Source organism: Hoplias malabaricus, chromosome 9 (assembly GCF_029633855.1).
Source record: "Hoplias malabaricus isolate fHopMal1 chromosome 9, fHopMal1.hap1, whole genome shotgun sequence".
In the NCBI taxonomy this organism is placed as follows: domain Eukaryota; kingdom Metazoa; phylum Chordata; class Actinopteri; order Characiformes; family Erythrinidae; genus Hoplias; species Hoplias malabaricus.
The window spans coordinates 42582699-42599032 of record NC_089808.1 but is presented as its reverse complement, the minus strand read 5'-3'; the positions used below and the strand labels follow the sequence as shown (position 1 = coordinate 42599032).

General features: G+C 39.2%; 1 protein-coding gene across 1 annotated transcript; it reads right to left on the bottom strand.

The window, feature by feature from the left end:
• Positions 1-1112: 1112 nt before the first annotated feature.
• On the bottom strand, positions 1113-16182 carry LOC136707131 (LITAF domain-containing protein-like). Its single transcript, XM_066681049.1, has 6 exons — positions 16064-16182; positions 14370-14652; positions 8955-9091; positions 6544-6588; positions 2535-2682; positions 1113-2446 (listed from the first exon to the last, which is right to left on the bottom strand). The coding sequence occupies exons 3-6, from the start codon at positions 9079-9081 to the stop codon at positions 2341-2343; spliced, it is 426 nt and encodes a 141-aa protein (XP_066537146.1). The 5' UTR covers positions 9082-9091; positions 14370-14652; positions 16064-16182; the 3' UTR covers positions 1113-2340.
• Positions 16183-16334: the final 152 nt, after the last annotated feature.

Sequence of the window (16334 nt, the reverse complement as noted above, 5' to 3'; positions counted from 1 at the left end):
TTTTAAAATGGAATGTGGCAAAATGGAAGACTGTTCTGTGGTCAGATGAGTCACGATTTGAAGTTCTTTATGGAACACTGGGACGCCATGTCATCTGGACCAGAGAGGACAAGGATAACCCCAAGTTGTTATCAACGCTCTGTTCAGAAGCCTGCATAACTGATGATATGGGGTTGCATGAGTGCTTGTGGCATGGGCAGCTTGCGTGTCTGGAAAGGCACCATTAATGCAGAGAACTATGTTCAGGTTCTAGAACAACATATGCTCCCATCTAGACGTTATCTCTTTCAGGGAAGACCCTGCATTTTTCAACAAGATAATGCCAGACCACATTCTGCAGCAATCACAACATCATGGCTACGTAGGAGAAGGATCCGGTTACTGAAATGGCCAGCCTGCAGTCCAGATCATTCACCTATAGAGAACATTTGGCGCATCATATAGAGGAAGGTGCGACAAAGAAGGCCCAAGACGATTGAACATTTAGAGGCCTGTATTAGACACGAATGCTGCAGTAGTCCTGGTCTTCAACCAGCCTAAAAGAGCACATGTCATGCGCCTATTAGTTGAGCTGCATTGGCTACCCTTAGCTGCTCGCATCAAATTTAAATCACTAATGATGGCCTTCAGAGTATGCACTACCTCAATAGACTCTTAAAACCATGGCTCCGAATATGAGGATCAGCAGGAATGACCCAGCGCGGAGGAGCAAGCTGACATAGTGAAGCAGTTGAATCGAGATTTGTCTCCTGAACTAAATGAAGCGAGTTTGTCTGACGCGGAAATGACGTGAATTTATTATATAGGGTTATATATAGGGCTGAGAGGAGGAGTTTGGGCATGGTCCTACTCCCAAAATTATGTTATTACATAACTTCCTAAACAGAAATAAAAGGACTATGAAGACAAACTGCTTTCTTCTGTTCGTGTCCCATCACACTCTGTGGTTTAAGCTTCCTGCCTTTACCTTTATCTGGTTAATCTCCAGTAGATATTACTGCTGGGGGGCCCTTAAATTAAAGACAGTTGCTGTTGGGTGTGTGTGATGTTGTCATCGTTATCAAAGATGGACACTGATTTTAGAAAGTCATTTATTTATTAAGATTCTTGAAAGAGAAAAGTAGTCACAGACCAACACAGTTATGAAATATCATCACTGTCCAATGAAAAATGTTTCTTCAAAAGAGTAACTTTACAGGAGAAGGATAAAACCTAAAAATTCAATGGATGTCAATGTAAAAACATTTGATTCAGTGATTTTGGAGCATTTCTATTGGTCTTTCATCGTGAGATTTACACACACTGTGAAGAACAGCGGCTGTGTTAACTACACTTCCATAAACATGGATTTATTTCCCTGGAGAGCAACAATATTCAGCACATTTCTGCCACACAGTAGTGGAGCTAAGTGAAAGGTCCTACCATTGTGGTCATTACATCGATATGCTCATGGGTTCAGCTGCAAGCGTGACCAAGCTATGGACTGAAATATGATTATCCCCTCAGCTTCACTGGCCCAGACTACATTCTGCTAATTTTTGCAGGCCCCATCAATGCCTGGTTCTTGGTCACCCCAGACCACCCCACCCCATTAATAAAACCCTAGAATAGCTCCCGGTGATCAATAAATATTTTCCACAAATTATATTTAAAAGCAAGACTGTGAGTTAATGGAATTTTTTAAAAAATACAAACTTTCATTTCTATATTCACATTCTCACTCATCACTGTGTTATATTCAAAAAATAATTGGTGTTCGGTGGGTGCACACCGTCTGTCGTTGGAATGTTATGTATAACACCATGACGGGTAAACTCCCTGTTAATTTGCCTTCTCTTTTAAATGTGAAACATGAAACCCACCATCTTCCTTCTGTGCTGCAAGTTGTTTTTCTCAAAATTTGGACTGAATTCGGAAAAACAGCTTTGGAATTATTAATAAAGCAAACTTAAGACTGAAAACATTGTGCGTTTTAAGGCTATGGTAAAGTCCATTGTGTCGTTGTGTAGATGTTTTACAGAAGATGTGTTTATCTGAATATATTCTTGTGTGTATTATTTGTTGTATCTCTGTGTGGCTGCTGTTTTGGGCCAGGTCTGCCTTGTAAAAGAGATCAGTGATGGGACTAATCTGGTTAAATAAAAAAAAAAAATGAGACTTTGACAGGTTACATTTCTATAAATGTTAAATATTTAAATTCAGACTATTGAGTTTTTAGAGGCGTTTAGAGAATGCTATCTGTCCAGCCATATCCTTAACCAGGTTTAAACTTTGTTCACAGAAATTCCCCAATAATTGTTTTCTTTGGTCAATCTGGACTCCACTGAGAGAGCAAATGTTTCACATTCTCTTATAGATATACACAAGATTGCTGCAGTTGGGGCAGCGGTGCTCCACGTCTTTGCATGAGTTCACGCAGAACGGGATCAGACAACACGGCCAGCACCTTCACAGGAGACATGAGAGAATAAAGTGAAATACTGAACTCAGGGCTCTCCCAGGTAATCTCTCTCTTTATGGTTAGAGACACTTACCCGACAATGAAAAGACCTCCAAAAACGAGCCACGTTAAGAGCCCACAGTTGTGTGTTGTGTTAGTGACAACCACCTGTTGACAATGAGGACATTTTGTTTGTCCGGGTACATCACTCAGGGTAGGAACCATCACAACCGTGTTTACAGCTGAAAATAAATAGACAAATGAATAAATACAGATATGAGTGTAAGTCACTCCTTGTGCATCAGTGTTTCCTCTGATCTGAGTTGCATTTGGTAAATACAAACACATTTAGCATGGAAACCATTAGACCTGTTCTAGGAGGGCTGTAGCACCCACCTAAATGTTCTTTAGTGATCCCCAATTCTTTCATTTTCAACAGTGGCTCTCTCTGTCTCCATATTAACAATGTAATGAAACTTGGGTGCACTAGGACCTGGGGGAGCTGCTGCTGTTACTGCATGTCTCTTTGACATTGTTGACTATCGGTCTGTATTGCTTTCTTGTCAGAAAACAGGGAGAAGGTGTAGTGAGTTTCCTGACGGTGAGAGTCATTTCAAGACAAAAAAAAATCTTTAATGAATCAAACTGAAAAGCCATTGAGGCACTAGCTGAAATAGCGTTATGTAGCAGAGGAAACCTGGTTATTAATGAAAGTAATGTAAGCTGCTGAAATGCTAAAATGCTCCTGTGTTAAACAGTTAATAGTTGTTCACAACTCAGTTTTGTGTTTTGTTGTGAAAAATAATTTTATTACTTTGTATTAGTGGACAAATATCCTTAAATGATGATTAGTTAAAATTAGAAAGTATAATTACATATTCATTGTATGAAACCTTGTATTCATATGAATGATTAACCAGTATTTTAACCATGCATTTAAACAGTTTAGAATCTGCACACTAACTGGCATGCTGACTCAGTGTTTACACCTTTCTAAATTCTTAGACCTCTCTGTACTTAGGAAACACATAAATTACAACTGTTAGCCAAAAGGGGGAGTTGAACTTTAGGGCATCTCAGTGACCTTAAGTCCATTAGTGACCCCTCTGAATCTTGGTGACAGAAAAGGAATGTGGGAAATAAAACCTATAGAGTCAGAAGGGCATGATGAGTGTTTTGGGGTCATAGGTGCATGTGAAACTTGCACGCGAGAAACCTGAGTACTAACATGTCTAATTATGCATATTAATATATGTTAAACAGCCAGAAACGCCTTGCCAGCAGGGTATACGTCATTTGGGGTATAAAACTGTGGAGTCACATGGGAAGGTCAGAACTTTGCGTGGAAGGGCACTAGGTTGCGTTTCTTATGTATTAGTTTTCCTGGATCCAGTATTAAAATAAATACTTTGATTTGCTTTGAACTTCACTCGACTGGTCTTTGTAAAACTTCCGGAACGAGCACGCCTCCTGAGGAGGAAGGTTGTATTTTGGATCTTTTGGAGATCTTTTAAATTTTAATTACTTTGGGAACGGTCTAAAAAGAACATTTAATTCTTCAGTTTCTACCTGCAGATGGATATTCAAAAAAATTTGTAAAAGCAGCAGCTCCTCCAAGGTCAGTCAGGAATTTTTAATTTAAAAAGAAAATATTCTAATTAGTTTTAATTGTTTTTTGATAAATAAATACATAAAAATATCTGATTTTAAAAATGATTTGTAAGATGTCCTAAATAAAATAAAATTGAATTCAGAAACTATTTCTGCTGTCACACGTCACATCCAGTCATCCAGGTTATTAAACAGAACTACAACTTTAGAACAAATGCAATTATTGTGCAAATGACAATAAACTCTTTGACTCTGATGCTGTGCCCCATTACCTCTCCCTTTAATTACATGGTTTAAGCATTTGGGAACAAAAGAGACCATCTGCTGCTGTTTTGTAAGTGAGATTTCTGCCTGTTCTCCCTTGATGCATGACTTCAGCTGCTCAACAGTCTGATGGCAGGATATGTCTCTGTAAAAAAGCCCAGGCACTTAAGTTCCCCCATAAAATGAGATGTGGGTGTCACATTTAGGCTGCGCTGTGGTGTGAGGGACAAAGGAGATGGATGTAATCACAGAGACGCATGGTTTATTATGGAATACAAAGACATACACAAACCAAGAAAGATACACAAGCAGGAAGCAAAACTCTCCAGCAAAAGGAAACCAGGAAAATGGAGAATTTGCAAAAAAAAAAAGACCCAAGGATAAACAGAACAGAGAAAAACTAAGAACTAAATGGAGAACCAAGGCCAACTCAAGAATGACAAGAGGCTAAAGGTTTTAAAGTGCTTGTTAAAATAAATCTGCTGTGTTATGGCATTTGCATCCACCTCTGTCTGTCCACCCAGTCGTGACAGATGACTTGTGAATCGTCTGCCAGTAATGTGTGGGCCATTCCCAAAGATGCAAAGAGGCAGTCTTTGGCATCTTCTGAACATGCTGACAATCCATACATCTCATTGCCAACTGCTTTATTTGTGGGTGTATGCCGGGTCACCAGACAAAGCTCCTGGCTAATGCAACACTATTAAAAAAAAAAAAAAAAAAAACAGCATGGAGGAAAGCATTGTTTTCAGCTCGATGTTCCCTTTATTTCTCTTTACTTTACCTTGTATGTGCAACACCATACCAGGACCATAACAAAAACACTGGGAACAAAACTGACATGTGACAGTGGGTTTTTGAATTTTTTTTTTTTATAACAATCTGGATGGTCTCTTTAGTCTTTGGCTCAGGTAACTCCATGTGCAGGTCCTGAAAACAAGCTGAAATGTGGATTCATCACACATATCCACTGATCTTTTGAGATGAACTTGGAGGGGCTGAAATATGTCTTTCTCCTTCGTAATAGATTAATAAGTTGCATTGATTGATGAAGAATGCAACAGTGTTCAGTGATAAAGTTTTTTCAAAATCCTCCTGTGGCCATGTAGCTGACAGTCTATATTAATGCCGTTTCTCATGCACTGCCGTCTGAGGGCTCAAAGGTCTCACCAATTTATCAATGAAGTCTGGTCTTGTCCTACAGAGATTTTTCCATTCTTCCTGAATCTTCCACAGTGTTATGTACGAAAGATGATAAGAAACATTAATTCTTTGCTCTTGCAGAGGAATGTTATTTTTTCTCTGTCCCAGCTTTTCAGTGTTTGTTGTGTTTAATTCTAAAACTACATTCAGATTGAAATCATTGGAAAGACTATTGTAGTGAATTTATAATTTAAATAACCCGTAAAGGGCATAAACACCACAGATTAATGCTTTTTACTGCACTTTTAAAGTGCCATATTTTATCAGAAATGGGGATTGTAATTTTGCTCTCACACAGCTGTTTATTTAAAAAGCTCATCCCATAGAGAAGGTTACTGTACTCTCACACTTCCTCTTACATAACACTGGGGTGATGTTGATCCTGAAGTTGTTACGTATGCTTTAAAAAGGAAGGCAACTTTCACAACATTCAGTTTTGTTCAGATTATCTCCAATCAGAATGTATAGTATCTCACAGCTGTCTCACAGCTTCACAGATTTACAGTTCACACAGATTTACAGATGTGTCTACACAGAAACCACTAATGATTCACCTTTAAAAGAAACAGATTCTCTGTGAAATTCAGTCTTTGTGAATTTGTAAACTGAATATTGTAAGCCTTGCTAAAATCACTGAGACTTACCGTGACACGAAGACTTATTTATTCATTACCACAAGTGAATTTGATCTAATTGAGTGTTTTCATATCGCTGGCCTCTTGACAGTGAGATTTTACTGAATTTACCGTGTGAATAAACTGACAAATATAATCATCTGAACTAGAGTTGAGTTGAGTTGTACCCACAACTGTGTGTTTTTCCGAATAGTTAATTACAGAGTCACAAATTTGCAAGTGGTAAATATGTTGAACTAACAATATCAATAGAGCTCTGATGAAACTGGAGGATGTTACAACAAGGTATTTACTGTAATTCTGTCTTATCAGATCTATATAGGTTTATGCAAATTCCCAGTCATGAACATTATTCTGTCAATAGCAGGAAACTTTAGCAGATAAACTCACTCGTAGATACTGGAACTTGTCCAGGGTGTGCAGCAGGAGGAGGACCTTTAGTGAGAAAAACAGAGATAACTCAGTTTCAAAATGTCACAATTTTTATCAAATAACATTCTGAAAATATGCAATATAATCTTTTTACATTGACTTCCATTGAAAGTTGAGAAGGTATTTGCCTGCTCTTGTAAAGCTACTGTTTTAGAGAAACACGTCTGTATTTGGACAGGGACGATATATAAAGTGCCCTTTAAGAAAACTCAATTTAGATTTTCATTTGAGTAAAAGTACAAAAATATTGGCCCTCAAATATCCTTAAGTATCAAAAGTAAAGTTATCATGATTTAACACAGTTCTAAAATCCTATTATCGTTTTTATAAAAAGACTCTTGGTTAAACAACTCAGACTAAGCTAGAAACAATTCACAGTCACTCTTGATTTCAGCAACATTTCCATTCAAGGTCAATAATTATTCTAAAACTTTAATCTATCTCTATTTATTATATCTATAGCAACTTAAATAAAAAATACTCCAGTAAAGTACAGATACACAGAAAAACTACATAAGTACAGTAACCAATGACATTTACTTTGTCCACCACTGGAAACACCTGGCCTTCAGTAAATATAGAGGTGTATTCAGTAGATAAAACTGGTGTTACTGTCTTTACCTCTGGTTACAGGTTATGCACTTTGTTTATTAAAGATATGATGAATAACTAAAAACTGCATAAACCACCATCTGAAAGACTGTAATCCTAAACTAACCCTAGTTTTCTGCACCGTTTGTTCATTTGTAGGTCACACAGTGTCAGAAAACATAATGTCTGCTTGAGACTGGTTTACAGCTCAATGTAGTTATAGATACTTGTGTGTTGATTTGGCTTATAGTTTGTGTGATGCTAAACGGAAGGAGGTTAGCTTCCATTACTTGACACCATTACCTTGGTGTCAAAAAGTCCACTTCAAAATAAAGTTTTATATATGTTAAAAGAAATGTTGGGAACTTGTAAATATTTACAAATTTTTCACTCAAGAAGTCATGCATCCTAAATCCTAATCAGTGCACTAGTACATTGATCAAGGTGACCTCTAATGGTTGACCTCAACCACTCCTCCGGCAGTGCAGTTTTCCAAACTGGTTTTCTATGGCACACAGTCCTTGTGCTGATGCCATTATTAAAAAACTGTGTGCTGTCTAAGTCAGAAAATATGGGATAAACCTCCAATCACAGCGTTTGGCCCGCATTTATGTGAAAACGCAAAGACGGGGTTAAACGCAGTAAAACATACACAACAAGTGCGGAGAAATAAGAGCACTGAGTAAAAACGGAGAAGAAAGAGAACAGAGTGAAAACGGCTAAAAACCAGAGCTTCTGCTCCTCGCTCCTCACTGCTGTGCGCTCGGGGTCGGGGTGAACAGCGAGCGGCTCATTATCATTTAAAGGAACAGGTGCTGAAAGCGGGCGTTCTGAACAGGGCTGTTCACACAGGGGGAGAACACTGCTGTGCTACATGGAGTTATATTTTTACTAATGAAATCTCTGGTTACAGATATCTGCAGTTACCTTTTTGATTAGAAAAAGTGTAATTGCAGGTATCTACAATGAACTTCAGACAAATAAAGGTCCAAGTCCACATATCCTTCATGTAATTTTGACAAGTACGAAAGCTAATACAAGATAACGCAAATTTAATCAATCACATATTATTAATAATTGTATGCATTCAATGTATGTGCAGTTTCAGATCTCTAACATATTATTTAATATATCTACAATACTGTTTTCTCTCATAAGAACAATACTATTGATATCTAACCCCTTTGATTGTTATTGGTCAGAATCCCATTTCAGATTTTTTTACTCTTTAACTTTACTTCAGCGGTTGCACAGCACTGTTGGGTTATTGTTGGTCAGGATAGAACCTTTTATTTGTTTACAATTTAATTATTTAATGGAAAAATCTGTGCTCTCTTACATTAATTCATTGTCTGTAACCTTTATCTAGCTCAGGGTGGCCAAGGGTCTGAAGCCTACCTGGAATCACTGGGCGCAAGGGTTAGGGTTAGGAGCGGGTGCCAGTCCTTCACAGGGCGACACACACTCACACATTCACTCACACGCTCACACCTACAAACACTTTTGAGTCACCAATCCACCTACCAAAGTGTGTTTTTTGAGTGTGGGAGGAAATCGGAGCACCCGGAGGAAACCCACGCAGACACAGGGAGAACACACCACACTCCTCACAGACAGTCACCCGGAGGAAACCCACACAGACACAGGGAGAACACACCACACTCCTCACAGACAGTCACCCGGAGCGGGACTTGAACCCTACCTGCTGCGCTATGATGCCATGATTTGTTTACATTCATATTATTCATATTATAATTCAAGCAAGAGGTGGAACGCACCTTGATACCCTGGGGGTCCAGGGTAGGGCTGAAACCCAGGAATGGGAGAGGAGCCAGGCTGGGGGCCCATGTTAACACCTGGGTAAGGTGCAGCAGTGCCTCTTGGGGGTTCACCACCTGTTTCCATGTTCACAGACCTTTACGAAAACATACACAAGAAGAAATGACCGTCCATCGTAGAAGACATGAAGTACACTGTGTATTGTTTTATTGTAACTGAAAGCAGACCCCTTCAAGACACAGGAGACTGTCATAATCTTATTCAGTCAAAAAAAATATCTGAAATGACATGTTTTAACCAATAAAACGTTCCTGTTAAGCCAGGCATACGCTGCGATTTTTCAAGTGGTGTGCATTGGTGACAGCTCACACTGCATATTTGAATCATTTGTCATGTACAGATAACTCCGGTGGTAATCTGATCGCTCCAGCAAAATTGGAAATCCAGTGGTGCATTTAATGCATAGTTTATGCTTGTTATTGCATAAAATATGTGCATATTAATGCGATAAAACGTAACATGTAAATCTACACGTAAACATGTAGATTTTTTGTGTGTTACCACATTAAGTTTGTGTGTTTATATTTTATGGCTGTTATGACTCTCTCTAACAGTTTAAATTTGTTGACGCATTCTTAAAAGGGATTTTGCCCTCATCATTTCCTCTTCTGATAGACTCACCATAGACATATGTAGGTGCTCTGCTCACTGTGTTATAAATAATTCAAATTAAATTAAGGGCTATGATGTGTGAAGTTATTCCTGTTCTGATTATGCAGGGAAGACATTTAAACATGTTTTTTGGTATATTTTTTGTGAAAGCACCAAATGATTTTTTTTAAATAAACATAACAGTGTAACAGTATTTGGTGGAGTGTAACAGCATGTTCTGGTGTGTAACGATGTGTGCTACTGTGTAACAGTGTGTTCTTGTGTGTAACAATGTGTCCTGGAGTGTAACGGTGTGTTTTGTGCTTCTCATTAGAAATGTTCTCACTACTGAAACTGAAAAATAAAGGAAAATGGAAAGACGTGAGGCGTCAGTGCAGCCCTCGTTATATTTTCCAGTAAATCCTGTCCTCAGCCTCATCCTTTAATGAGGGAAAATGAAAGCTTGTTGAACAAAATATTTCAACAACATGAGATTATGTCAAAAAAGGATGTATCTGCCCTTCCTGAAAGATGATTAAAATATATTCTACAGCCAGAATGACTCATTCTTCAATGTGTGAAAATACGGTTTCAGTGTAAATGAGGTGGCCACTAGTCTCAGACTAAGCTAGGCTTCATGAGAATAGAAACCAATCATTGTGTGGTTTGAAGTGGTCTCTTTGCGTGTTAAGGTTCTTGATGACTCAGTCCTTATCCCCTTGTAGTTGTTTAGATTAGGTACTGAGCCGGAGCAGTATTCGACTTTAGAATAATTGTAAAACACTGTTAAATAACCATACTTCAAATTTAAATAAACAGTAGTGTTTAGTTAACAATTAACAGTAGATAACTGTAATTTAACACATTAACACATAACACAGTATTTTCTGTCAAGCTGTGGAAACGTGCCATCTTTTCTTTTTAGTCCAGTCACTGTCCATCAGAATCGTACTGATGACTGTTTTCATGAAATTCTGTTTATTCTCTGCTCAAACGTACTGAGTGACGACCGTGGGTTTTTTCTGAGCTTGGGGTGAGCTGGATGATGTGGCTCCGCTGTAAGAGAAGACTCTGCTCATTTTCCCCACTGCTCGGGAACACCTCGAGTCTTTGTGGTCGGACTGTCAGCACGTCAGCACAACACTCAGTCAGTGCATGGAGTGCAGAGAATTAATAAACTTTTTAAAATTTCAGATGTTTTTAATTAGGTCTATTTCAAGTTACTAAAATGAACAAAGAAGCTCTAGCTTCAGCAGTGTTACAAATATAAGCTAACCTATTAGAGCAACAGTTTTCCAGACATTTTATAAAGTATTTCTGTAAATAAGGTAGTACAACAGTACAACAGCAAACAGATGAGAGAGAAGGTTTCCAAATGGGAGTGGAGATCTGGGACCTTTGATGTGTTTTAATGGGGATCTGACTGCCCATGAGGTTCAGTTTCTTGTGACTCATTCAGGTGAGAGCCCTTTCTTGCTGATGTGAGTATTAATCAGTGATTGCTGAAATGTTTTTGTGATTTTCGCACTTGCTATAACATTATTCTGTTGTGTTTTTCAGATCTGTGAACAATGAGAGAATATGTCCACTACCTGCCAGTCCTCTGATCATTTTGCCAGGTCTGTATTTTAATGTACGTTTTAAAGTGACTTTGTTTTATAGTGAGAATGTTGTAACTAATGAAAGATTCTGTGTAGATTACATGTCCATAATGTCATTTCTGAAAAACTGTACATTCATTTAAATTTAGTTATATTTTGTTCAACTAAACTTACTGCCAAGAAATGAAAAGTTGAGGAGTCCATATTTTCAACCTCTAGCACCTGGAATTCATTCAAAATTAGGGATTACTGAAGGTAAGTGACATTACCAAGTTCAGCTATATTGTATGTGGTGGTGTTAGTAAAGGCCTACTGAATGAGTGGAAGAAGAGGAGGAGTACCCACTCTGTATTATACTATGTGTAGGCAACAATCCCAACACCTGAAGTGTAAATGTTATTGTATTTTACTGACAGGATGTTCTATATGATGACTCTGAAGTTCAAATGAATTTGATTCTTATCCTAAGATTGATTTTGTCAGTTTCAGTGTAAATATGTTTTTGTGTGCTTTCTTTGCAATTTGGCACTTTTAAGGTGTTGTGATCATTGCCTTGACTTTGGCCAGTGTAGGTGGGGAACTCCTCCTCCAGTCGTCTAAATAAATATTTTAACCACACCTTTAACACACTATACACATGGTGACTTGTGTAACCTGTGTGACTTTAAACATTTTCTCTGTTTTGATAGAGGTACTTCTGGAAACTTTCAAATTCATATTTCTGCTACCCGAGTGGTTTAAGCACAAAACTTTCTTTAGGTTTTACTGGTGTTCCAGTCATCAGAATAATGTATCAGCATCTTTTTTATGTATTTGAGACTACTAGCTTCTTATATTTATATTTTAGCAGTGACATGTTATTGCTAATCTTTTTGTTTGTTTGACACATCATCAGTGCTTTAAGATCCCAGCTCAACACTCTCACCGTAGATCTCCCTTTCCCTCTTATATTTTTTGCCATTTTACTGTCACATGGTTCAAACTAGTGTTCTTAATGCTATTGTAAACCAGTGCTACACTGTTATTTATGCTATTTAACTAAGCCTCTTATGGTCATGAGTTCAGTAAAGTCATTAATTTGACTGTGCAAATACATGAGCGCTTTAAATAAACTACTATTGCAAAACTTCATTGCATGTGTGTCCTTCAGGAATTCTTTTATTTTTTGTGAGGATTTCGAAGAATTAAAAGCAAAAATCACGTTTGTAAATAAATGTAATATACTGGCTTTTACTGTAAACTGCTGTAAAAATAACTTATTTTATTGTCATAGTGTAATACTTTATACATTAATATACTGTTATCTTAGAGTAGAGCCACTTAAATAGCAGTAACGTGCTGGCATTTACTGTAAATTTACCATACAAAATTTTTTTTTCTACTCTTATATACAGTAATTCAATATACTTTTTAAATAAATGACGGTAGTTGCTCTGTAAAACCACAGTAAAATGCTGGTGTCTCTGCTGCCAGTATTTTACTGTTAATTTACAGTGAAATGTTTAACAGTGCAGGTGCATCTCAATAAATTAAAATATCATCAAAAAGTTAATTCAAAAAGTAATTCAATTTAAAAAATGGAACTCATATAGATTCATTAAAAACAGAGTGATCTATTTCAAGTGTTTATTTATTTTAATGTTTATGGCTTACAGCCAACAAAAACCCAAAAGTCATTATCTCAGAAGATTAGAATAATCAACACAAAACACCTGCAAAGGTTTCCTAGGCCTTTTAGTCCTTTAGTCCCTTAGTCTGGTTCAGTAGGCTCCTCAATCACGGGGAAGACTGCCGACCTGACAGATGTCCAGAAGGCAGTCAGTGGCACACTCCTACTGTGTCCAAGCTTATTAATGGAAAGTGGAGTGGAAGGAAAATGTGTGGTAGAGAAAGGTGGACAAACAACAGGGGAAACCACAACCTTGAAAGGTCATTCACAAATTTACGGGAGATTCTCCAGGAGTAGACCACTGCTGGAATCAGAGCTTCAAGAGCCACCACACACAGACATATCCAGGACCTGGGACACAACTGTCACAGTCCTTGTGTCGAGCCGCTCATGACCCAGAGACAGCGTCAGAAGTGTCTCACCTGGGTGCAGGAGAAAAAGGACTGGACCGTGGCTCAGTGTCTAAAGTCTTGTTTTCAGACTAAAGTAAATTTTTCATTTCACAGGTCCCAGAGTCTGGAGGAAGAGTGGAGAGGCGCAGTCCAAGCTGCTTGAGTCTAGTGTGAGGTTTCCACAGTCAGTTAGTGGTTTGGGGAGCCGTGTCATCTGCTGGTGTTGGTCCACTGTGTTATATCATGTCCAAAGCCAGTGCAGCCATCTGCCAGGAAATTTTAGAGCACTTCATACTTCCCTTTGCTGACAAGCTTGATGTAAATGCATATTTAAAGGACTTGGCACCTGTCCATACTGCCTAAAGCAGTATGTTTAATGACAACGGTACCACTGTGCTTGACTGGCCAGTGAACTAAGCCCCAATTCTTTATTTAACATAATTTTTAAATTGGTCTTATATAATATCTTAATTTTCTGAGATAATGACTTTTTTACACTCAGCTGTTCCACCACAAACTACAAGCCCATTACATTATACTTAAACTATGTATAGAGCAAGAATACTTTTCTTAATGGTTTCTGAATCAAAAGTATAAGTACAAATATGCTTGAAATATACTCAGACTATTTCTGTACACTAGTCAGTATACTACCCAGGTGTATTTAAGTATAACTGTGTGTAGTACATCACTGATAAGGACATAAGGATTAATCTGAATGTGTACTTGCTTGTTTTTAAGTTTAAAGAAGTATAGTAATAGCACACTTAAATGAACTCTTTTTGTTGTAAGGAAGGTACCATTACATTCACAGATTGAAGGCACTAAGACGTATCACTGAGGGTCCCATCAGTAAAGTGATGACAGTGAAGGTTCCCCCACAGTGAGTTTTTCAGAGAATGTAGATTTTATTTTTTGTTGTAAATGAATCCTAAAGGTGTCTGGAGACTCCTGCCCTGTGGGGGCTGGAGGATGAGACAGTCAGAGCGAGAATAACAGTCTCTGCCCTAAACAAGACTGTAGTCCAATAAGTGTCAATGTCACAAGATCCCTCTGTGTATAAAATCATCACAGATGTTCTTCTGCTCCAACACCACTTACCTTCCTGGAAAGACGTTAGCTGTATTCAGAGCTGTTATTCCTTAGAGATCAGGATCCAGCGAGTGTCAGAGCCGTGAGCAGCGAGCGAGAGAAATGAGGAAATAGCTTTCACTGCCAAATAAACAGGACCTCATTTGCTTTGCTCTGGTTGGAGGATGGTGGTGTGGATGGACGCCAGTGTCTCATGATGCTCTAACATCTGTGTTCCTTCTGGTTTTCCTCCTTTCTGTCAGTCTCTTAAAGTCAGAGCTGCTGCTTCTCTACTGCATGTCTTTATAGTTTTCTGAGAAAATGGAGGCCCACAGATGGAAGATTGTTTGCTTGATTCTTTCCACGTGAAACTATCCACAGGTGTGAGTGTGTGAGTGACTGCGTGAGACTGTCCACAGGTGTGAGTGTGTGAGTGAGTGACTGGGTGAGTGTGTGAAACTGTCCACAGGTGTGAGTGACTGGGTGAGTGTGTGAAACTGTCCACAGGTGTGAGTGACTGGGTGAGTGTGTGAAACTGTCCACAGGTGTGAGTGTGTGAGTGACTGAGTGAGTGTGTGACACTGTCCACTGGTGTGAGTCTGTAAGTGACAGGGTGAGTGTGTGAAACTCTCCACAGATGTGAGTGTGTGAGTGACTGGGTGAGTTTGTGACACTGTCCACAGGTGTGAGTGTGTGAGTGACTGGGTGAGTGTGTGAGACTGTCCACAGATGTAAGTGTGTGAGTGACTGGGTGAGTGTGTGAAATTGTCCATGTGTGTGTGTGGGTGTGTGAGTGACTGTGTGAGTTTGTGACACTGTCCACAGGTGTGTGTGTGTGAGTGACTGGGTGAGTGAGTGAAACTGTCCACAGGTGTGTGTGTGAGTGTATGAGTGACTGGGTGAGTGTGTGAAACAGTACACAGCTGTGAGTGTGTGAGTGACTGGGTGAGTGTGTGAAACTGTCCACAGGTGTGAGTGTGTGAGTGACTGGGTGAGAGTGTGAAACTGTCCACAGGTGTGAGTGTGTGAGTGACTGGGTGAGTGTGTGAAACTGTCCACAGGTGTGAGTGTGTGAATGACTGGGTGCATGTGTGAGACTGTCCACAGGTGCGAGTGGGTGAGTGTGTGAAACTGTCCACAGGTGCGAGTGTGTGAATGACTGGGTGAGTGTGTGAAACTGTCCACAGGTGTGAGTGGGTGAGTGTGTGAAACAGTCCACAGGTGTGAGTGTGTGAGTGACTGGGTGAGTGTGTGAAACTGTCCACAGGTGTGAGTGTGTGAGTGACTGGGTGAGTGTGTGAAACTGTCCACAGTTGTGAGTGTGTGAGTGACTGGGTGATTGTGTGAAACTGTCCACAGGTGTGAGTGTGTGAGTGACTGGGTGAGTGTGTGAAACTGTCCACAGTTGTGAGTGTGTGAGTGACTGGGTGAGTGTGTGAAACTGTCCACAGGTGTGAGTGTGTGAGTGACTGGGTGAGTGTGTGAAACTGTCCACAGGTGTGAGTGTGAGTGACTGGGTGAGTGTCTGAAACTGTCCACAGGTGTGAGTGTGAGTGACTGGGTGAGTGTGTGATGCGTCAGTGATCTCAGGTAGGTTCTGAGCTCACCAGGACCCTAATCCGAATGAAGCTCTTACAGAATATTTTCAGTGTTAAAAACATCACACAGAAGGGAAAAGAAAACATGTAAAACAGTAAGCAAATAAATAAATAAATAAATAAAACCTGCTCTGTGTGGGTCCTGAGCACTGGAGAACAGGGGGGAAAGGGGTAACAAAATTTACTTTCAACTTAGTTACTTAGATCTACAAGTTTACTTTCAAGGAATATTTAGGAAAGAAAGGACATCTATAGGAGTCAGGCATTTGACGTGTTGTTTTTGACATGGGGAGATCTGCATATGCTTTGCCTCGTGGTAATGTGGAGCCATGTGTCAATCGTCCAGTCTCTGCTCCAGCGCCTGTGTCGTCTGTTGTTTATCTGTGTATCACAGCCG

Bases quoted from the DNA above. Each gene is read 5' to 3' on its own strand.
- LOC136707131 (XM_066681049.1), bottom strand. From the start codon at position 9,081: ATGGAAACAGGTGGTGAACCCCCAAGAGGCACTGCTGCACCTTACCCA. The intron at 6,589-8,954 runs GTGCGTTCCACC...TTCTCACTAAAG, and splicing joins TGGACCCCCAGGGTATCAAG to GTCCTCCTCCTGCTGCACAC. The intron at 2,683-6,543 runs GTGAGTTTATCT...ATTTATTTTCAG, and splicing joins ACAAGTTCCAGTATCTACGA to CTGTAAACACGGTTGTGATG.